Genomic DNA, 23,721 nt, shown 5'->3' on the forward strand with positions numbered 1-23,721 from the left:
AGCTCCCCGCTAGAAGCGTGAGACTTGCAACACTGCACCCGGCGACCCCGACTCGGCTGGTGGAGAACCGACACCTCAGGAGGGACCCCAGGACTACTCTGATACTGTGAGTACCAAAACCTGTCCCCCCTGAGCCCCCACAGCGCCGCCTGCAGAGGGAATCCCGAGGCTTCCCCTGACCGCGACTCTTTGAACCTAAAGTCCCGACGCCTGGGAGAGACCCTGCACCCGCAGCCCCCAGGACCTGAAGGACCGGACTTTCACTGGAGAAGTGACCCCCAGGAGTCCCTCTCCCTTACCCAAGTGGAGGTTTCCCCGAGGAATCCCCCCCCTTGCCTGCCTGCAGCGCTAAAGAGATCCCGAGATCTCTCATAGACTAACATTGCGAACCCGACGCTTGTTTCTACACTGCACCCGGCCGCCCCCGCGCCGCTGAGGGTGAAATTTCTGTGTGGACCTGTGTCCCCCCCGGTGCCCTACAAAACCCCCCTGGTCTGCCCTCCGAAGACGCGGGTACTTACCTGCAAGCAGACCGGAACCGGGGCACCCCCTTCTCTCCATTCTAGCCTATGTGTTTTGGGCACCACTTTGAACTCTGCACCTGACCGGCCCTGAGCTGCTGGTGTGGTGACTTTGGGGTTGCTCTGAACCCCCAACGGTGGGCTACCTTGGACCAAGAACTAAGCCCTGTAAGTGTCTTACTTACCTGGTTAACCTAACAAATACTTACCTCCCCTAGGAACTGTGAAAATTGCACTAAGTGTCCACTTTTAAAACAGCTATTTGTGAATAACTTGAAAAGTATACATGCAATTTTGATGATTTGAAGTTCCTAAAGTACTTACCTGCAATACCTTTCGAATGAGATATTACATGTAGAATTTGAACCTGTGGTTCTTAAAATAAACTAAGAAAAGATATTTTTCTATACAAAAACCTATTGGCTGGATTTGTCTCTGAGTGTGTGTACCTCATTTATTGTCTATGTGTATGTACAACAAATGCTTAACACTACTCCTTGGATAAGCCTATTGCTCGACCACACTACCACAAAATAGAGCATTAGTATTATCTCTTTTTGCCACTATCTTACCTCTAAGGGGAACCCTTGGACTCTGTGCATGCTATTCCTTACTTTGAAATAGCACATACAGAGCCAACTTCCTACAGGTGCCCCTCTGCTAAGACTACCTATGCAGGACACTGGTAGATGTTTGTTGTTTGGTGATGTTCGTGGTATAGCCAGCCCAGTTCTCTGATGTTCTTCTTTTTCCTTGTGTTTAGCCCGGTGAGGCCTTGTTGCTGCAACATTTAAAGGTTGTTTGTTACCCTTATCGGCCTTTCTGCATTTACCTTATCAGGCTGCTTAATGTAAGTCACCTGTTGTGATATTATTTTTGAAAGGGCTGATCTGTATCTTCCCTCCAAAACCATTGTTTCCTCGAGTAGAACCCCAGTCTGGTTCCCTCATTCATAATGTGCTTTCTGTCCGAACCTGTGCACATGTGCTCCTTGAGATTGCTACTGTTTCTCATGTTCCTCATTGCTATCATGTCCGCTCATCGCCTGAGTTAGCTACATGAACTGTTTGTCCAGGAACCGTATACCACCTTCTTTCCAGACAAAATGGTGCTAAGGACCAAAGCAGCATTCTTTCCTGTGGTTGCAATGCTGTTCCACATTGAGCAGTCTATTGTCTTGCTAATGTTAATCAGTACTTCTAATCTGTCCAAGGAGGAAGAGAGATTCCATTGACTGGACATGAAGAGAGCTCCGGGTGTTAGTTCAAGCATTCATGTAGTATGGCTGCCTTGATAGCCAGGTCCAGCGCTAAGGGCATTTTGCCCATCCTGGCTTGTAGGAAACTGGCTCTTTATGTCAATAACTAAATATACTGTGTAAAGAGTCCAGTGGTACCCCAATGCTATGCAATCCTAAAGTGCTCTGTTTGGAGGTAGTGTGGTTGATCAGAATTATGGTTAACACAGAGGAGTGCAAGACATCCACAAAAACACACAACAGTCAATAAATGACACACTTGACTCTTTATATATGTTTTAGCATCAGCGAAAAATCGCTCATGTAAGTACGTTTTTAAATATAAATTCTTCTCACTTGAATAAGTGGCTAATTTCTGACATCTGCAATGTTACCCAAGGGAGAAAGAACAAGTTCTGCAAACAGGTAGAGTACAGCGACTTACAAGACCAATGTCCAGAAGTTTAGGGGAGTGGGTGGGAAGGTCCAAGGCCCCACCAGCGACACAGGGGCCGCCGGGTGCAGTTTGAAAAACAGTGTCGGCTGTCTTGAAAGCCAATTGGGCTGAACCAACAGCGGGGCTCAAGCCTCCTGATGCTTGGGTACAGGGGGACATCTCTGGTCCTCTTCTCCACAGCTCAGGGACCACTGGTGCAGAGGCGTCCTCGGGTGGTTTAAAAAATATATATATTTAGAGTGATCGCGGTGGAGGGGGCCTGTGTTCAGAAGAGGCAGCAGGCGTCATGGGGGTGTGGTGAGGGGGTGCTGGGTGGGGGGGGAAGGAGTCCAGGAGGGATGAAGTCACCATGGACTCAACCTCTAGAGGGCTAGGGGACCAGGCCGGTGATGACTGGTGAAGTGGTGGCTTTGGCCGTTAGTTTTGGAGGTTTGTGAGGCCTCAGATTCCTTTCTGTGGAGTTTGTAGAAAAGGTCTGCTGTTCGTGGGAGGTTTTAAGTCTTTTTTGAATTCAGACAGCCCTCTCGGGTCTTGGGAGTCAACAGCTGCAGGACGAGGTAACTTTGGTGCAGTTTTTGACGAGGGGTGCAGACAGGTCGGCAGCGTTGGTACCAGGTCAACTGCTTCTTTTATCTCCTTTTTGCTTTCACAACTCATCAGTGTCCTCGGTGGTCTTAGGTCTTCAGGTTCTGCTTCTCTGATGCTGGGAGCTCACCTAAACACTGAATTTAGGGGCTTTAGGGGTGTGTAGGGCAGTAGCCAATGGGCTACTGACCCTTGGGGTCACTATGTGGGAAGTGGGCATAAGCCTGTCTCAGAATTCATAGGTATCCCATCACAGAGATGACTGCCTCTGAAAAATCGTGTTCACCTTGGATTAGCCCACCTTAGGGGTGGTACTAGCCTGAGGGAGGCACACCTACCCGACTAGCTAATTTTTCCGCCAGTCTAGATGCCAAAATGGGGCTTTGGACAAGGGGGTCGGCTTCCTCTCCAGTCAGGGGGAGCCAGTTTTGCATTTCAGAGGCTGCAGCCTGTTGAAGCTTGTTTCCTTAAGAAGGCAAATCAGCAGGTCATCCTGTGTGAGGGGGTGGTACACCGTTTCGCGGACAGGCTTTTTTTTCTGTGCCTCCTAAGAGCAAAAGGTTCTCACCAGAGGAGGTCAGAGCAGGGTCGCGGGTGGCAGGTTGGCAGAAAGCAGTCAGCAAGCACACCTGAGGCTAGTAGGTTTATGGGGGGCATCGCAAGGTCCAAGGCATCACCCACGGTACACCTTCAGCAGCAGGGGGTGGCCAGGTGCAGAGTGCAAAACAGCGTTGGGTGCCGAATTCGTTCTTATGGGGGAGCAGTCACTGCGAAAAGAGGCTGCAGGAGGCCAGTTTGACTCAGCCGACAGGGCTGGTGGGGTGTGGTGTGAGGGGGCTCTGGTACAGGGAGGGGGGGCACACTGCATGCAATGACAGCCTGGCATATGCTTGGTGAGGGGTCCCATAGGGTGGCATAAGTTGTGCTGCAGCCTTTAGGAACTCTTTAGTACCTCAGGCCCTAGGTACCCAGGGTACCTTTTACTAGGGACTTATAGAGGGTGGTAAAGGATTTGCCAATCGGGGACAGATGTACAGTTTTAAGAAACAGATATGGAACTGGGGACCTGGTTAGCAGGAATCCAGCACACTCTTAGTATAAATCACATCATAAGCTAGCCAAAAAAGTGGGGTAACCATGTCAAAAAGAGGCACTTCCGTACATACCTACAGGACTTTCTGGTGTAAACCATTCCACAGACCCACCACCTGGGGGGGAACTGTTAGGTATCCATTCACAAGGCGAGGAATCTGTGGTTGGAAAGATCCATCAGAAGAACAAGTTAGCTACCTTCGGTGGTATTCTTTCTGGTGTATACTCTGGTCCATACTAAAAAGATTTCAACTGGGAGATCTGCGCACTGGCATAATCTGATTCCTATAAGCCCCATATTCAGTGGTGTGACAGAAATCTGATAAAAAAGTGATGTTGATCTGTGGAATTGGCAGGTATATTTTGGCCCCAAAGTCACTTTCAGGGTGGGATGGAGCCGCACAACGCCACCTACCAGCACATAAAGGAATTGCTGAGAAAAATACCTGGATCCGGTTTGGTTCCCAGGGTATTCACAAGGTGAGCAATCTGTGGTCAGAGTATCCTCACGAAAAAACGTTACTGGGGGTAAGTAACTTGTTTGACTAGGCTCTGCTGGTATAGGTCCCCCAAAGAGCACTGCCAGCCAGTATGATAGTAGTCAATTCAATCTTATCCCACGCTGCGTGGAAACTGATGGTGGAGATTACATTCGGGTTGAGGGTTAATAATCTACTGACTCTGAACAAAGAATGTTTGCAGATCATCTAGACATCGAGGAGACACTACATTTCAGTGTTAAGCAAATTTGCTATCAGTCTTAGATACAACAGCTCAGGGATTCAAATCTGCCTAGAATCCATAGGATCTCTTCTTCCCATTGCTCCTGAAAGACAGGACAAAGACTGCAAACAAGCATTGCCTGGACCCACAAGAAGCCTATGCACTTGCACTTGCCTGCAGCGTTACTAGTGTGCCTGCACTCTTCCCTGCTTGCCCTGAGCTTATAAATTGCTGGTATCTGCTGTCTGCGCAGTTTCATTGGGACCTAGAGGTCATGCACCACAGAACATTTTCAGCCAACTTTCTAGCCTTTGAGGTCACAAAGATATCACTATTTATTTTCAGTTTATGTAACAGTAGTGGCCAGTTACTTGGGGCTCCATAACTGCCGCCTGTATGTCCTTGCCATTGATAAAGCTCAACTTAGACTAGTAGTTTATGAAACTTGTCCATACTTTTGAGAAACCGGAGGATGCCATAATGGTTTCCTACTCACTACTGTATTTCTCTAGTTGAGTCCTGGACTTTAATGCTAACTTAGCATCATTATTGAACAGAAGGACCCCACAGTCTTTTTTTTAATTTTTTTTATTTGAACACATGCTCCTAGGATAACTTAGACCATAGAGCTACAGCTCGTTAAATAAAAAAAACTGTAAACTTCGTACTTGTATAGCGCACTACTCACCCGTTAGGGTCTCAAGGCGCTGTACGCATACCGCTGTGGAACCCCTCCTGGCTTTTCCCTGTGAGGTGCCCACTCCTGGGCAACCTCCAAGGTGAAGCCAGGCATCCCAGCGCTGTTGGGGCCGTTGTGGAGATTAAGCAAGCTATTGCCCAGAGTTACAGAGTGGGACCCATGAATTAGATTAGGCACCGATGCAAGAATTATCAGGTCCGAGGAAATTGAACCCAAGACCCGCTGAGGCGGGAATTGAACCCTGGTCCCGGGCAAGATTTCTGCATCAGGGTCTGCCGCTCTAACCATTGAGCCACACTTCTCCTTAGAGGTGCCCCCTGAAAAACCTACCAACTTTTGGTGAGCTCACTGACAGGTTCTGGCCATCCTGCCACTAACAGACAAGAATCTGACCTCCCAGGGTGAGAGCCTCTGCTCTCGAGAGGTCAGAAACAAAAGCCTGTCCAGGCTGGGGTGTTACCCCAGACGATGACCTGCATTCCAAGGCAGGAGCTTCAAAAAAGCCCACCGCCTTTGTATGCAGATCTGGCCTTCCTCAGAGGAAGATGCCAACCCCCCCCCCCCCCCCCACCCCATTGAGCATCTGGACAGGTGGGGAAATTAGCTATGCAGGAGGCGTTTCACACTTCCAGACTGGGGTGACCTGCCCGAAGTAGACATGACTTAGGAAATTCTGCCATCTTGTGTGTGGTGGAATTTAGGAACTCTGGACAGGGTGATGCCCTAGATCTGGTCATCTAGGGGATGTAGTGTTCCCAAGGGTAAGTAGCCCATTGACTACTACCCCTCACTCCCGTTAACGTCCCCTAAGTTGAGTATTTAGGGGACCCCCTCATACCAGATCCTATGATAATCACTGGACTCAAAAGGAGGAGTGGACAAGAAGCCGGCTAAACCTGGAACCGAGGAGCGCAACTTACATGGCACCAACCCTGCCATCCTACCTGCTGCACCCGACCCTTGAGCAACTGACCTGTCCTGCCGCTGCAACCTCAAGCAACTGGGAGAGCTGCCAGTGCTTCTCCAATTACCAGGAGAAACTCTCTTGGAGCAGAGGAGCTGCTCCTCTGCATCCCCAGGCACCCAAGAAAGACCGGGACTGCCAGAAGCCAATCGTAGGACATCATCACTGCACCTACGCTCTGCAGCGTGTGTTTGGTCCCCATGCCCTCCAGAAAAGAAGCCCACACTGTGCTCACCTACTGTGGACTTCACAACAGCGTCAGCGACTTTTCCTGTGGCCCTCCCTGCAACCACCAGTGACCAGAAAATAAACACCCGGTGCCCTAGGACACCTCTGCACCTGTCCACCCCAGCTTAGAAGAAGAGAACCAAGATTGTATCCAGGTCTTCCCACTCATGAGACCTGAGCCTGCTTGGTGTGCTTGGTTGGACTGGACCCCCAGTCCATGCCTGCGGAGTGTCTCTGCAGGTCCCCCTAAAACAGTTAGGAACTCCAGTACTGAACCTAAAACTAGAAGACACCCCTGCGTCCACACTGTACAGCCCAAGTAGGAGTGGACTGATGGTATCCACACTTGCCTAAGGACCTCAAGGGTTGAGGCCCCCCTGTGTGTTCCTTCCAGTCCATCCCAGCAGCAACTTTGTAATCAGACCAGTTCCTCTAGACTTGAATGGGACACTTGACGCCATAATGCACCTCAGCATCTGGGCGCACCAGAGCTCCCTGAGGTGACCTGTTGGTGTGGCCTTGGACCTTGCTCCAAATCCAACTTAAGTCTGGGAGACTGGTACCGTAAGTCGTTGTACTGTACCTGGTTTGCCGTCTTTGTTTTCCTCCATAGGATTGCATTGCAGCTTTTACAAAAAATGCTTTGTCATTTAAAAACTCTAAAAATGCATAATTCGGAAAGTACTCACCTGACTCCGGTGAACTTGGTATCAAAGTTTGTGTAGAAGAACGTGTTATTTTTATAAATTGGTGTTGGATTTCTTTGAGTGTCTCTCACTACATGAGTGTGTCCCTTATATGCTTAGTACTACCCTCTGATATACCAGCTGCTCGATTACACTACCACAAAGAGAGCATTTTGGGTGTAATTTGTGCCTTGGCGATACCTCTGGGGTTTGCTTGGACTCTTTGCACAATGTACCTCATTGTGGTCTATATAAAGAGCCAGCTTCCTACAGGTTTGATAACGCCTGATGAATGACCTGCTTCTTTGATCCTGGGGCAGGAAGTAACACATACTTACCTAGCTGCCAGCTGAAGACTTGGGTTTCATTTTCAAGAAGTGGCCTGCCCCTGGGTAGACCTCATCAGTGTCCACCTGAGTGAAGGACCTGCATTAGAAAAACTCAATGCAGTGAGCCAGACCTGGAGATGAGGTCACCACGGCCAAAATGCAGATGAGGAAACAAGAACAGAAACTGGATTGAGGAACTGCACTAAGGCCTTGACACATTCAGTAGCTTGAGCCTGCTCCTTCCCCTGAACCATGTCATGTGTATATCTCACCTTTTTCAGTCTCATTCTTCTAGCTGAAGGAGATTACCCTGATTCTAGGAGTCTTAAAACCATATTTCAAGCCCCTACATTTCTGGAAATATTGCCATTTGAAGTAGCTGCTGAGCCTAGTTGAAAAATGGTCAGTTCTGTGGTTGTCTCAGCCTCAGAGCTGCATACATCTTCTGTGCTGTGTGTTAGTTTTTATTTAACTTGCTCCCAGTGGAGTCCTTTACTCTTTTTGAAGTGAAGCACTGATTGAATATTGAAGTTATTTACTTTGTCATACTGAACCTGAATGTCCATTTCTCAACTTTTTCCTCCAGTAAACTTGGTGCATTTGGACTGGTTACTCTTGTTTTTTATTTCAGAATAATGTTATTGTTTTTTTTTTTTTTTTTTTTTTTTTTATAGACCAAGAAAACCAAGTAAAATGGTATGGCTTGACGGTGTTAGATCAGAAGAAAAGTTTGCATATAAGCATACAGAGTTTGAGATCTACATAGGGAATACTATATACTGTATATATGGTTGAGAACCCCTGGAGAATACATGAGTAATTAGAGGAAAAAGTAGAAACTGGAGTTAGGCATAAGAGAGAAAGGAGATAGTGGGGAAGAGGAAGGAAAAAAGGGGTTAAGGGCTGAGGTAGGAGTCAAGGGGAGGAAGGGTTGTGAGTGGTAAGTTGGATAAGCTTTCTGGATAATGTAATAATGGGGTAATAGGGCAAAGGGGCTAAAGGTTGGGCATTACATGAAATTGATTTGAAGATTTACATGGATCGTGTTGCAGGAACGAACAATTCTAGAGGAATAATTAGTTATTGGGTTCTAATGTGAGGTAATGTGGATGTTGGATCTTTAAAGGGTGCTTGGACTGGTTACTCATCTCTACCCTGAGAGAGCCAAGTGCCTAAGCGGAGCAAATCGACTGTCCAGTTTAAGTGCACTAGAATTGTGATGAGGATACCAGTGGCAAACAGTATTTACACAGGGTGTGCATGCTAATTACTAACACCCCCAGGACTCCATGAAAGGGGCTCATATTGTTCGCCTTTGTGTTCTGGCTTTTGTACACTGACACTACAGGAGGTACCTTTATGTACTTGCTTGCTCATTTATGAGAATATCTCAAGTATATGCTGCACCAATGTCACCTGGCACCACCAAACTGGTTTTGCTGCAATGCTGAAAAAATTACTACCTTTAGTCTGAAGCCTCTGGAAACTCTCAAACTGAGGATTTGCAAAATAAATGGTGGATAATGAACTTGTCATATTTTTGTTGTTGAGCATGATGGGGCATCACTTGGGGATGAGTAGCCAGTCTATGTGCACAGACTTCCTTTTGTGGTTTGACCTTTATGATGCTTGTACAATTTATGGCAAACATTGTAATCTATACTTAATTTAAGGGGCTTTGTTTCAGACTCCTTCAGCCACTGCCATTTTTTTTTCACGAACCTTCAGGCATTGACTGGAAATGTCAGTTCACAGGACTCTTTAGTTTATTTGGATGTATCTTACAACCTCTTTCAAGCCAAGTGAGCGGCACAGTAACACTCGGGAGTGACTGGTGAGAAAGGCATCTGAAAAACATTGCTTTATTTCTGTAGCATCCATTTTTCAGATGCTTTGGTCTGCTCTCATTCCCCAGCACAACGGCAAGTGACGGTAAACGTCAAAAATATTGACTTTGTCAATAATTATTTGTTATCTTTTTTTATATGGTCCTATACAGTACGTGAAGGAAGGAAAGCTGGTTTGTTAAGAAACAAGTGAGGAGTTAAGACAAAAACATTGTGAGGTCTATCTTGTAATTATATGTTGGAAATGGCCCTTTATGCAGGGTTTCCCCTGACTTTTTTTTTGCTTTTGGCCTCCTGTTTTTGATCCTAAGCTGAATTTCGTTTAAGCTGGCTTTAGGACTCTGGGCACTTTACCACTGCTGACCAGTGCTAAAGTGCAAGTGCTCTCTGTCTAAATGGTATTAGTATCTGGTTTATCCATGAATGGCATATTTGATTTGCTGGTAAGTATGTGGTATAGTGCACCATGTGTGCCCAGGGCCTGTAAATAAAATGCTACTAGTGGGCCTGCAGCACTGATTGTTCCACCCACATGAGTAGCCCCGTAAACATGTCTCATGCCTGCCCTTGCAGGACCTTTGTGAGCAGTTTTACACTGCCATGCTGACCTGGTAAGTGCAGCCACTTGCCAGACCCAAACCTTCCCTTTTACTACATGTAAGCCACCCCTTTGGTAGGCCCGAGGTAGCCCATGGGCAGGGTGCAGTGTATTTAAAAGGTAGGACATGATAGTGAAATTCTGCTAAGTTCAGTTTTCACTGTTGCAACGACTCTCTCTCCTGTAGGGTAACATGGGAATTGCCTTGAACTATCTTTTATTTGTAATTTCCCATTGGGAGCAAATAGGGATATGGAGTTTGGGATCTCGGAACTCGCAATTTAAAAATAGATCTTTTAATGAAATTGTTTTTTAAATTGTAAGTTTGAAAATGCCACTTTCTGAAAGTGGGGAATTTTCTTGCTCAACCATTCTGTGCCTCTGTCTGTCTGTGGAATACACATCTTGGTCTGGATGACAGTTGGGCTGTTTGTGAATTCACTCTAGACAATCACACAAAGGGAGCTGAGGTGTGCCCTGCATGTCCTGATAGGGCTTCCTGGGCTAGAGTGGTAGGAGGAGCTGACACTTGCACCTGAATAGGGCTCTGCCTGTCCTTGAGCGAAAAAAAGTCTCCATCCTAATGGAGTGTGTTTGGGGCCAGGGCAGAAAAGACAGGGTCTTCTGAACTACAACACTTTCCTTTGAAGCTTGCCTATTTCAAAGGCAGGAATGAATATAAGTACTGGACCTCTGACCCCAAAAAGTTAGAACACTTCTGGACTGAGGACATTTTACCAGGAAGAAGGGCTGGATGCCATAGGAGGGACTGCCATTCTGCCTGTTGCTTTGTTGTGCTGGCCTGTTGCTTTGTTGTGCTGGCCTGCTGCTTCTGTCCTGGGAGTGAAAGGACTGCGCTTGGCTTTCTACATCCTGCGTCCCAAGGCTCACCAAGGGCTTGAACTTCGCTTTCCTCCTGTTAAGAAGTCTCATAGACCTCAAAGACTACATCTGCCAGTGCCTGGGCTCTTGTGCTCAGAGTCTTGACCTGCCAAGTGGTGCCAACTCCAGTGCCTTGGCCCTTGAAAGTGTAAGTTGGTGAGCAGGAGAAGAAAATCCACGCACTGATGCGCAGCTGCAGAAAAATTAACGCTGCTCTGTCCTGCAGCTGGAGATTAGATGCCACGCCTGTCTTTTGGCTGCAGAATCGACGCAGCACCTGTTTATCTGCGGTTCCATCAACAGTTTCTGGATTTTTCACACATTGTTCCCGGGGCGTCAATTTCTCATTGAACCCCGCACTGCAGTAAGAAATGGAGGCTGCATGTTCAGACTTGAACGCGTCTCCTCTCCTGCGAGGAAAGAATCGATGCATCACCTCCCCTGTGCAGTAAGGAACTGACGCATCGCTTTTCTTTTTCTGGCGCCTCACCTCCCCTGCAGCCTGCATCATCCTTGTTTTTGATGCATCTCAGGTACTTTATGCTAAAAAGGTACAGCCATTGATTCCTTTGGATTAAAACTCATTGAAACCTTTAAAAAGTGATAACTTTACTTGTTTATGTTGGATTTTTGACATTTGGTTCTTGTTTCACTCAGATAAATTTGGGCTATTTTTCTCAACTGGTGTTAAGTATTTTTGAAGTGTTTTCATCGTTACTGTGTGTGCATACAAAGACTCAACACATTGCCTGTGAAATAACCCTGACTTCTTGTGCCAAGCTACCAAGGAGGTGAGCATGGGTTACCTTAGCTGTGCGACTCCCTTACCCTGATCAGAGTGAGGGTCCCTATGTGGACAGGGTGCAAATCACTGCCAACTAGAGACCCGCCATCTCACATAATGACTGTTATTTGTCCACATACGATACTAACTCACTTTGCACTAACAATTTTTAAGCACTTGTAAATTGAGCCAAAGTTCAGTCTCCTGTTTCTCGTTTGTACCCACTTTCATGAATGATCATTGTCAGTTTAGTATTGTTAAGTATTGAAGCTTAGTATTTTGGTCTGGCACAAATAATGTTTTCTCTGTTAGGCTTTGTGGCGTACCTTGCGCAATCCCACTGACAACATTTCCCACGTGGCATACCGAGTACTTGGAAAGTTTGGAGGAAGTAATCGAAAGATGTTGAAGGAGTCTCAGAGGCTGCAGTATGTTATTACCGAAATACTTGGGCCTAGTATTACAGTGGAGTTTTCAGACTGTAAAGCATCAATTCAGCTGCCAATGGAGAAGGTGAGCCTTTCTTTCCGTCACCCACCGCAACACCATATTGGATATATTCTGCCTAGAATAGATGTTTATGGTTAGCTGCAAGCATATCCTACCCTAAATGTGAAGCAATGCAAAGATTATGTTGTTGGACCAGTAATTGTGACTCTTTGTGTCCCTCTCGTTCTATTTCTAATACTGTTCCCACCATTTCTGCTGTGTGTGAGAATAACTCTGAGGCATGGATTGTGTCATAGATACATGTCTTGGTTAATTTAGCTCCCTTTCTCAGAGTTGGAAAATAGATTTGTATTTATTTTTCTTCAAGCTGATCCATTGCTTTGAGAAATTGTGTTCAAGTATTTGTGTTGCCATGCCCTCACAATTTTGAATGATCCTGCCCCGTTTGTTTTCTGTTTAAAAAAAAAAAAAAAAAAATGTAGGCCATTGAGACAGCCCTGGACTGCTTGAAGAGTGCAAACACAGAGCCATACTATCGAAGACAGGCGTGGGAAGTGATCAAGTGCTTCCTGGTGGCTATGATGAGCCTTGATGACAATAAGCATGCCCTCTACCAGCTGCTTGCTCACCCAAAGTAAGATATACTTAATTAAAATAAAATTATTTGTTACAGATTGCCTGCAGGCTTTCTTTATAGCCCTGGTGACCTCTACCCTTGTGAATAAGAGAGCTGATGACGCAGCTTGTGGTTGCTGAGACCCTTAGGGTATTGGAAAGGGAGCATAATTGAGCCATGGGAAAGGTGAAAGAATTCCATGCAAGTAGTTTGGTTTTAGAGGAGATGAGTTTCGTGCCTGCAGTAACATTATATCTGACACTTCTGTTTCGTTTTCTGATGGACATTTCTCTCTGCTGATCCCTCACCTTTTGAATATTCCCAGCCAGTACTCTGCATCTGGTAGCTTTGCCATTACTCCAAGTGCTACCAGATGGTTCCACCAAACCAGGTGGTATCACTTCCCTCTGAATATATAATACACATCAGTACAATCTGGCACTGTACTTGTTGATGTCCAAGCCTTTTTGTCTAGACTCTTCTGCATGGAGGTGCTCCTCTTTGAAGTTTATACTGAAACTATTTAAAATTGTTCATTGGGAGTGTTTTTCTTTAGGGTCATGCCAACCCCGAGTGTCGGTTTTCAAGTAGTTCCACCCTTTTCTCGAGCAGATGTCTGTCAGACCTTCACAATGTCTGTCTCTTATATCAAGGCCTCAAACAGGATTTTGGGAACTTTGATAGTGTTAGCATCAGCAGGTTATGTCTTGATGTTGATCAGCCTGATGTGGAACCATCCAAACACCACCACAATGCTGCAAGTGACCTCACCTGCTTTACCAAAGGATTCTCTATTTGCTTCATCCACATTGTTGCACTCCGTGCTCCAGGCACTGAACCTAGAGGCCGCTCATTCTATGTCTGAAAAACAGAGTAGATATGAGTGCTTTTTAAAGGATGGTTTACTGTGGGAGTTTATACTTAGTAATCAACAGATTGCCAGGTCAGAGGTAGCTGCCCTTCATGGCTCCTGATTGTATGAAACTGGACTTCTTTGGGGATGTCCCCATCACTTTTTGCCCCCTTTAGAACAACTAGATTCTGGATTTCGACTCTGACTGTGCACTGAATCCTGCTAATCCGCCCTCAAAGCCTGTGCTCTTTCCTTTAAAACCGAGTATGTCTGATTGTTTTACAATTGGCACAGGACTTTAGCACCCCTCCAAGTTCCTATCAAATGGTACCCCTGGCACCTAGGGCGTGAGTACGAATGAGGGTCCCTAAAGGCTGCAGCAGGTCTGATGCCGCCCTAAGTGACCCACCTCAAATTGCACACAGCCAGCTATCGCAGACTGTGTGTCATGGTGCAAGCCATGAGTGAAAACATGACATGGCACAGTCATAGAGCGTCCTCATTCTAAGTCTCGTTCTTCAGAAACTGTGCCTGGGCCGACTCTATGCCTCCCCGAGTTTCTGGGAGGAGGAGTGACCCCTGCCTGTAGGAAACTGGGTTCAGATTGCAGTAGTCCCAGACATGCACACACTTTTTGCCTGTTTTTTGATGCACCTTTGACTGAAATGCACTGGGTTCCTGCTAACCAGGCCCCACTGCCAGAGTTGCTTCTTCAAAAAGAAGACCACTGGGCACTTGATCCCCAAGTGACCAGGCCTTTAAACCTCTGTAAGTCCCTAGTAAGTGGTATCTCTGATACCTAGAGAATTGGTATTAAAGAGAGTTCCCTAAGAGCTGCAGCATAACTTGTGCCACTCTAAGGGGTCCAGCACCAAACTCTTACAGACTGCCACTGCAGGATGCATGACAAGGTGCTTCAAAAAGTGAAAACACAACATAGCCCATGCTTCTGTGCCATGTCCCTTAACTCTGCCTGTAATATTTGTAAGTCACCCCTACAGCAGGCTTTGGAGCTCTAAGGCAGGGAGCATTATATAATTAGTGAAGAGGCCCCCACAGAGCTGTAGCACAACTTGGCTACTGTGATGCACCCAGCACCAAACTAATACAGACTGCCATTGCAGGCTGCGTGACAAGGTGCTCCCTAAACATGAGAACACAACATGGCACGTAGCCTGTGTACCATGTTCCTTAAACAATGCATGTAATATTTGTATGTCACCCCCTACAGCAGGCCTTACAGCCCTAAGGCAAGGTGCATTATTTTGCAAGTGTGGGAATATCTGCAAAAGCAGATATATGCCCCTGCTATGTCTTTGTCGATTCTTAGATATAGTAAGTGCACTGGGAAGATATTTTAAGTACATGTGCTGGACACTGGTCAACATGAGTTCCCCAGCTACGAGATGGCGACTCTGAAAATAGGGATGTTTGGTATCAAACATATAGTATTAATAAACCCTGACTGATTCCAGTGATGGATTTATTAGTACATGCACCCAGAGGGCACCTTGGAAGTGCCCCCTGAAAACCTACCATCTGCTGGTGAGCTCACAGACTAGTTCCAGCCAGTCTGCCACCGCCAGACGAGAATCTGACCCCCAGGATTGAGAGCCTTTGCTCTCTGGAGGGCAGAAATAAAGCCTGCTCGAGCAGGGGTATTTCAAACTCCTGCCCACTGGATGACCTGCATTCCAAGGCAGGAGGCTTCAAAGAAGCCCACTGTAGGAAACTGGCCCCTTGTTGCAGTACCAAATCTCTCTCTGAGTGTGTGCTGGGATCCCTAAGGGCTGCACCATGTAAGGGACCCCTCACCATACACATGCACAATGTGATTGCAGCTTGTGTGTGCTGGTGGGGAGAAACAGGTAAAGTCGACATAGCATCCCTCTCTGGGTGCCATGCCCACAGACCACTGCCTGTGGCATAGGTAAGTTACCGCTCTAGCAGGCCTTACAGTCCTAAGGTAGGGTACACTGTACCACAAGTGAGGGCATAGCTACATGAGCAACATGCCCCTACAGTGTCTTAAGTCCATTCTTAGACATAGTAAATGGAGTATGGCCATATTGAGTACATGGGCTTGGAGTTTGTCATTACGAATTCCACAGCTATGTGATGGCTTCACTGAAGACTGGGAAGTTTGGTATAAAAATTCTCATCTCCGTAAACGCACACTGTCAGTGCTGGATTTATTGTACAGTGCACACAGAGGGCATTTTAGAGATGCCCCCTGTAACGCACCTAACGCTTTAGTGTAAGGCCGACTGGTCTGTGCCAGCCTGCCACTAACAGTCATGTTTCTGACCCCATAGGATGAGTCTCTTTGTGCACTCTGGGGTCAGGAACAAAGCCTGCTCTGTGCGTAGGTGCTTCACACCGCTAACCCTGCAATGCTTGGCGGTGAGCCTCAAATGCTTCTGCCTCTTGTTACTCTGCCCCAGGGCATTCCAACTAGTGGAAAATGCCTGCCCCTGCACATGCACCCCCCTCACTCTTCCTCCTCCCCCCCCCCCCCCCCCCCCCAAGTTTGAAAAATGTACTCGCCCACTTGCTATGGTGAGTCAGATTTAATGAGTTTGTGCTAAATTTAGAACCTACTCACCTGTTGTGGCGAGTTGACAAAGAACAGGTGTTCTATGTTCTGCTCACTGTGAAAGCAAAGAAGCAATAAAATGCCATTAAATCTTCTTTTTAGCTTGTCACTTTTGCTTTGTGTTCAGAGAAAGAGGTCCGAAGTCAGTTAACTTCTCTAACTGCAGAGTTCAAGGATCTTGTAAAGTGAAATGTCTGACCTGCCGTACAAAGAGTGTGAAATGGGTGGCTGCAGGGTGTCATTTTTCATAACAACTTTAAATAACAAAGTCAATTGCACAAAGATTTCAAAATATATTTCAGTAGTTGTGAAAACCCATTTTTTGTACTTCTGTGGGATGAAAAATATATTTCAATAGGATAAAAGCGAATCAGAACAATTTACTTGGTGATGTGCAAATGATAAATGTTTTCTGAATGCTTTCACTATATAGTTTTATCAGTAAAGCTGCAAGTTTGTGGGAAAAGTTTGGCCATTTCAGTGGGAAATTTTCTGTCTGTAAATGATGGTGTGCGACCACATCATGCTTTAGTAACGTATTTATTAAAAGTGACTGTTCAAACATGAACTGAGAAACACTCCTGCCCCTTCCCCTGCCCTGATGGCAATACAAGTAAACTAAGAGGCAAGTTAGGGATCATGTGTACTCTATATGTGGGATAGATTCTTATACACAGAGCAAACGTTTAGTGTATTTAATCAAACAAAAGATTTTTTTGTACAGCAGAAATGCTGAACTCGCATATTTAAAGGTGCACTCATATGTGAGGATGCAGAAAAAGGCGGCTCTGTAAAATAAAAAAAATATCTAGGATTAGGCAATTGGAGACCAGTTTACGGGTCAAGAACATTTCAGTTAAGTCAGGTAGATTATTCAAGTTATTGGACATGCTGGTTTAGTTACATTTTTTTGATTTTTCAAGGCCTGGGTCCAGTGGGAAAATTAGTAATAACCCGGAGGTGTGCCAACCCCCAGGGTGCTCAGAGCTGAGATGAACCCCTCCTGGCTGAATCCTCCATCTTGCTTTGGAGGATATTGGCCAATAGGGTTAGGGATGTGCCCCCTCACCAAAGAGTGGGCACAAGAAGGGTGTAGCCACCCTCAGGACAGCAGCCATTGGCTACTGCCCTCTAACTCCTGTAACGCCCCTAGTATTTAGGGGCACCCTTTAATCTTGCTCTTCAGATCTCTGGTGACCTAACAAGGACTGAGAGACAAGGGAGCCACACCGACAGAGAAAACTCCAGATGATAATTGACTTGGGCCCCAGCCCTGCCGTCCTTTCTGCAGCTTCATGAATCCTGCTCTAAGATGATGGCTGGTCCTGCAGGACCAGCGACCTCTACAAACCCTCAGAGGAGTGCCTGCCTAGCCAAGGACCAAGATCTCCCAATGACAGCCCTGTCCACAAAGAATCTTCCAAGAAGGACTACAGAACCATCCGGATTTGTGAGTCCCGCCCACTCTGCACCGGACACCCAAGGCCCATATCCAGGTGGCCCACTGGTCCAGAGAGGGTCAACAGGCGATTGGGACCAAGTCCATCCTGACCGACACAATGATGCCTGCAGCCTAAATCTAGAGGACCTCCTTGACCACGACCAGCTCCAGTGAATATTTTCCAACGCCCAAAGGTACCCCTGCACCTCCCTGACGTTGGGGAACCCAACTGACTGTCCAGCAGCATCCAGTGGGCTCTCTACCTACCTGTCCAGCACTTGCTGTAAGTTGTTGCTAAGTTGTCCGTATGCGGTGTCTGTATCTTTCCCATAGGATAACATTAGGGCACCCAAGCCTGAAAAAAGCCTCTGCACCTGGATGCCCAAGTGCCTCCCATATGTCCTGTTGATGCGGTTTTGGACCTTGCCCCAAACTTACTCTAACTTCTGAAGATTGGCCTGTAAGTCTCTGCTAAGTACCCGTATGTAGTAAACGTTTTTTCCCAGTAAGATATTACTTCTCCAAAAATTGCACTTTCAACTTTTGAAAACTGTAAAAATTCATAACTCGAAGTCCTTACCTGATTACAATGATCTTGTTATCAAAATTTATATAAAAGTATGTTATTTTTATAAACTCGTGTTGGATTTCTTTATTGTGAGTCTGACTTACTGCCTGTGTGTGTTCATTACATGCGGCTGAGGTCCTGGACCTTCACCTTCCATTGGAGGCAGTCAAAACTAATCTCTTGACAGAGGTGCTGCAACCGAGAGCTTCCACAGCCAAACCCCTAGCCCGATTTGATGATGCACTCACTGATGTCCAGATCTTTGTCTCCTAGAATGAATTTTCAGCCCTTTTTCTCTGGGCTAGACCTCGGGGAGGACTTGGAGGGGTTTCTGATCCCTTTAGAGTATGTGCCTTATGAGAAGGAAATGGGCTGGTGCAAGGATATTGGTAAAGCCAGTGAACTGGACACGTCTCCACATACTGGTATGCTTTCTCCCCCTACTGTGGGTAGGGAGGAGGGAGCCTCTTATGAAGTGGTGGTGCTGGACCTTCAGCTTCCATTGGAGGCAGTCAAAACCAATCTTTTGACAGAGGTGCTGCAACAGAGAGCTTCCACGTCCAAACCCTCAGCCCCATTTAATGATGCACTCGCTGATTTCCTTTTGGGTACCTGGTCCAAACCCAGCACAGTGGCTCCTGTGAATAGGACGATTGTCCGCTGCCATCCCCCCGCACCTTGGGACCCAAGTGAATGATGCCCTCATGGACAGCCTTTTTGGGTACCTTGTCCAAACCCAGCACAGCAGCTCCTGTGACAAGAACGATTGCCCACTGCCATCTCCCTGCACCTGGGGACCCACATTTCCTTATGCAACACCACCAAACCTGAGAGCATAGTGGTCCATGCCGCTACCTCCCATGGCATGTTTCCTACTTCTCTTCTGGATAGGGAATCCAAGTGGCTGTATTAATTTGGGAAGATCATGTTTTCTTCTGTCAGGCTAGCATTGCTGTCTGTGAACACTGCATGTCTTTTGCCGTTATTCCCATACCATGCTTATGAGGAGGAAATCGACTGGGTAAAGCCTGTGGACTGGACACATCTTCAGATACTGATATGCTTTCGCCCCTACCGTAGGTAGACAGGAGGGAGCCTCTTATGCTGTGTTGGTGAGGAAATCGGCTGAGGTCCTGGACCTTCAGCTTCCCTTTGTGGCAGTCAGGACTTTTCTGACTCTCTAGGCAGAGCAGTTTCCATGACAGTGGCCCTGATATGTCCTTCAATGGCATCCGTCTCTTAGGATACTAGGCATATTAGTATCTCAGGCACTTCAAGGATTCATTGGCTATAAGCGGGTCCCTGGGCCTTGTGGCGGCCCTCGTCCCATCCATTCTGCATTTCGCTCTGTTTGTGGCTACAGAAGGGGCTTCCAACTGTGCCAGTTCCTGCCCACACTTTGTGCTGCGTATGATGCCCAGCCTCTGCATGTCCGAAGGCATGGGACCCACCAACCTCATGGCTCAGGTGGCCAGCTGTCTGTTCATTGTACCCCCCCGCCCCCCAACGGCAGCCTCTAAACCCTCCTAGTCTGCCCTCCTACCACCAAGGACACCTAGTTGTGGCAGGGTTTGCCATTACCTGCCCCATTGGCAATGCATTTGCTTGGACAGATGAGTTTTGCCAATGTTCTGAATGGGCTACTCCCTCCCTTTCAAGACTTCCCTTTCTGCCGAGCTACTATCTTACGACTTGATGACAGAGGGTCATTTGTCCCTTCTTCGTGAGGAGATTGCGGCTGTCTTGGCCAAGGGAGCCGTAGAGACGGTGTAGGAAGTTGGCTCTGTATGCACTATTTCAAAGTAAGGAATAGTATGCACAGAGTCCAAGGGTTCCCCTTAGAGGTAAGATAGTGGCAAAAAGAGATAATACTAATGCTCTATTTTGTGGTAGTGTGGTCGAGCAGTAGGCTTATCAAAGGAGTAGTGTTAAGCATTTGTTGTACATACACACAGGCAATAAATGAGGAACACCCACTCAGAGACAATTCCAAGCCAATAGGTTTTTGTTATAGAAAAATATATTTTCTTAGTTTATTTTAAGAACCACAGGTTCAAATTCTACATGTTGTATCTCATTTGAAAGGTATTGCAGGTAAGTACTCTAGGAACTTTGAATAATCACAATAGCATATATACTTTTTACATAAAACACATTTAGCTGTTTTAAAAGTGGACACAGTGCAATTTTCACAGTTCCTGTGGGAAGAAAAGTAATGTTAGTTCTTGAAGGTAAGTAAACCACCTACGGGGTTCAGATTGGGGTCCAAAGTAGCCCACCGTTGGGGGTTCAGAGCAACCCCAAAGTCACCACACCAGCAGCTCAGGGCCGGTCAGGTGCAGAGTTCAAAGTGGTGCCCAAAACACATAGGCTTCAATGGAGAAGGGGGTGCCACGGTTCCAGTCTGCCAGCAGGTAAGTACCCGCGTGTAAGGAAATGCCTCCTTGGCATGGTTACCCCCTGACTTTTTGCCTTTGCTGATGCTATGTTTTGAATTGAAAGTGTGCTGAGGCCTGCTAACCAGGCCCCAGCACCAGTGTTCTTTCCCTAACCTGTACTTTTGTATCCACAATTGGCACACCCTGGCATCCAGATAAGTCCCTTGTAAGTGGTACCCCTGGTACCAAGGGCCCTGATGCCAAGGAAGGTCTCTAAGGGCTGCAGCATGTCTTATGCCACCCTGGAGACCCATGGTTACCCCCTGACTTTTTGCCTTTGCTGATGCTATGTTTTGAATTGAAAGTGTACTGAGGCCTGCTAACCAGGCCCCAGCACCAGTGTTCTTTCCCTAACCTCTACTTTTGTTCACACAATTGGCACACCCTAGCATCCAGGTAAGTCCCTTGTAACTGGTACCCCTGGTACCAAGGGCCCTAATGCCAGGGAAGGTCTCTAAGGGCTGCAGCATATCTTATGCCACCCTGGGGACCCCTCACTCAGCACAGACACACTGCTTGCCAGCTTGTGTGTGCTGATGAGGACAAAACGAGTAAGTCGACATGGCACTCCCCTCAGGGTGCCATGCCAACCTCACACTGCCTATGCAGTATAGATAAGTCACCCCTCTAGCAGGCCTTACAGCCCTAAGGCAGGGTGCACTATACCATGGGTGAGGGCACCAGTGCATGAGCACTGTGTCCCTACAGTGTCTAAGCCAAACCTTAGACATTGTAAGTGCAGGGTAGCCATAAGAGTATATGGTCTGGGAGTCTGTCAAACACGAACTCCACAGCACCATAATGGCTACACTGAAAACTGGGAAGTTTGGTATCAAACTTCTCAGCACAATAAATGCACACTGATGTCAGTGTACATTTTATTGTAAAATACACCACAGAGGGCACCTTAGAGGTGCCCCCTGAAACCTAACCGACTATCTGTGTAGGCTGACTGGTTCCAGCAGCCTGCCACACTAGAGACATGTTGGCCTCATGGGGAGAGTGCCTTTGTCACTCTGAGGCCAGTAACAAAGCCTGCACTGGGTGGAGATGCTAACACCTCCCCCAGGCAGGAGCTGTAACACCTGGCGGTGAGCCTCAAAGGCTCACCCCTTTGTCACAGCACCGCAGGACACTCCAGCTAGTGGAGTTGCCCGCCCCCTCCGGCCCCGGCCCCCACTTTTGGCGGCAAGGCCGGAGAAAATAATGAGAATAACAAGGAGGAGTCACTGGCCAGTCAGGACAGCCCCTAAGGTGTCCTGAGCTGAGGTGACTCTAACTTTTAGAAATCCTCCATCTTGCAGATGGAGGATTCCCCCAATAGGATTAGGGATGTGACCCCCTCCCCTTGGGAGGAGGCACAAAGAGGGTGTACTCACCCTCAGGGCTAGTAGCCATTGGCTACTAACCCCCCAGACCTAAACACGCCCTTAAATTTAGTATTTAAGGGCTCTCCCTGAACCTAGAAACTAGATTCCTGCAACAACAAGAAGAAGGACTGCCTAGCTGAAAACCCCTGCAGAGGAAGACCAGAAGACAACAACTGCCTTGGCTCCAGAAACTCACCGGCCTGTCTCCTGCCTTCCAAAGAACTCTGCTCCAGCGACGCCTTCCAAAGGGACCAGCGACCTCTGAATCCTCTGAGGACTGCCCTGCTTCGACGACGACAAGAAACTCCCGAGGACAGCGGACCTGCTCCAAAAAGACTGCAACTTTATCCAAAGGAGCAGCTTTAAAGACCCCTGCAATCTCCCCGCAAGAAGCGTGAGACTTGCAACACTGCACCCGGCGACCCCGACTCGGCTGGTGGAGAACCAACACCTCAGGGAGGACCCCCGGACTACTCTACGACTGTGAGTACCAAAACCTGTCCCCCCTGAGCCCCCACAGCGCCGCCTGCAGAGGGAATCCCGAGGCTTCCCCTGACCGCGACTCTCTGAAACCTAAGTCCCGACGCCTGGAAAAGACCCTGCACCCGCAGCCCCCAGGACCTGAAGGACCGGACTTTCACTGCAGAAGTGACCCCCAGGAGTCCCTCTCCCTTGCCCAAGTGGAGGTTTCCCCGAGGAAGCCCCCCCTTGCCTGCCTGCAGCGCTGAAGAGATCCCTTGATCTCTCATTGACTTCCATTGCGAACCCGACGCTTGTTCTAACACTGCACCCGGCCGCCCCCGCGCCGCTGAGGGTGAAATTTCTGTGTGGGCTTGTGTCCCCCCCGGTGCCCTACAAAACCCCCCTGGTCTGCCCTCCGAAGACGCGGGTACTTACCTGCTGGCAGACCGGAACCGGGGCACCCCCTTCTCTCCATTGAAGCCTATGCGTTTTGGGCACCACTTTGAACTCTGCACCTGACCGGCCCTGAGCTGCTGGTGTGGTAACTTTGGGGTTGCTCTGAACCCCCAACGGTGGGCTACCTTGGACCAAGAACTGAACCCTGTAAGTGTCGTACTTACCTGGTAAAACTAACAAAAACTTACCTCCCCCAGGAACTGTGAAAATTGCACTGTGTCCACTTTTAAAATAGCTATTTGTGAATAACTTGAAAAGTATACATGCAATTGAAATGATTCAAAGTTCCTAATGTACCTACCTGCAATACCTTACAAACAAGATATTACATGTTAAATTTGAACCTGTGGTTCTTAAAATAAACTAAGAAAAGATATTTTTCTATACAAAACCTATTGGCTGGATTTGTCTCTGAGTGTGTGTACCTCATTTATTGTCTATGTGTATGTACAACAAATGCTTAACACTACTCCTTGGATAAGCCTACTGCTCGACCACACTACCACAAAATAGAGCATTAGTATTATCTATTTTTACCACTATTTTACCTCTAAGGGGAACCCTTGGACTCTGTGCATGCTATTCCTTACTTTGAAATAGCACATACAGAGCCAACATCCTACATTGGTGGATCAGCGCTGGGGTACAAGACTTTGCATTTGCTGGACTACTCAGCCAATACCTGATCACACGACAAATTCCAAAATTGTCATTAGAAATTGATTTTTGCAATTTGAAAAGTTTTCTAAATTCTTTAAAGTCCTGCTAGGGCTTTGTGTTAGTCCCTGTTAGCATTTCTTTTAGAGTTTAAAAGTTTGGTAAAAGTTTGAATTAGAAC

The 23,721-nt window shown here is 47.2% G+C and overlaps 1 protein-coding gene across 3 annotated transcripts in view; it reads left to right on the forward strand.

Annotated features, from left to right (window-relative positions):
• TRRAP (transformation/transcription domain associated protein) overlaps window positions 1-23,721 on the forward strand; it is a 1,102,174-nt gene that overhangs the window by 177,835 nt on the left and 900,618 nt on the right. For all 3 annotated transcript variants that reach the window (XM_069209830.1, XM_069209829.1, XM_069209828.1), the window contains exons 21-22: window positions 11,946-12,146; window positions 12,566-12,717. In XM_069209830.1, coding sequence (XP_069065931.1) covers window positions 11,946-12,146; window positions 12,566-12,717 — 353 coding nt within the window. The remainder of the gene's footprint in view (window positions 1-11,945; window positions 12,147-12,565; window positions 12,718-23,721) is intronic.

The sequence above is a fragment of the Pleurodeles waltl genome, chromosome 10 (assembly GCF_031143425.1).
Source record: "Pleurodeles waltl isolate 20211129_DDA chromosome 10, aPleWal1.hap1.20221129, whole genome shotgun sequence".
NCBI lineage: Eukaryota > Metazoa > Chordata > Amphibia > Caudata > Salamandridae > Pleurodeles > Pleurodeles waltl.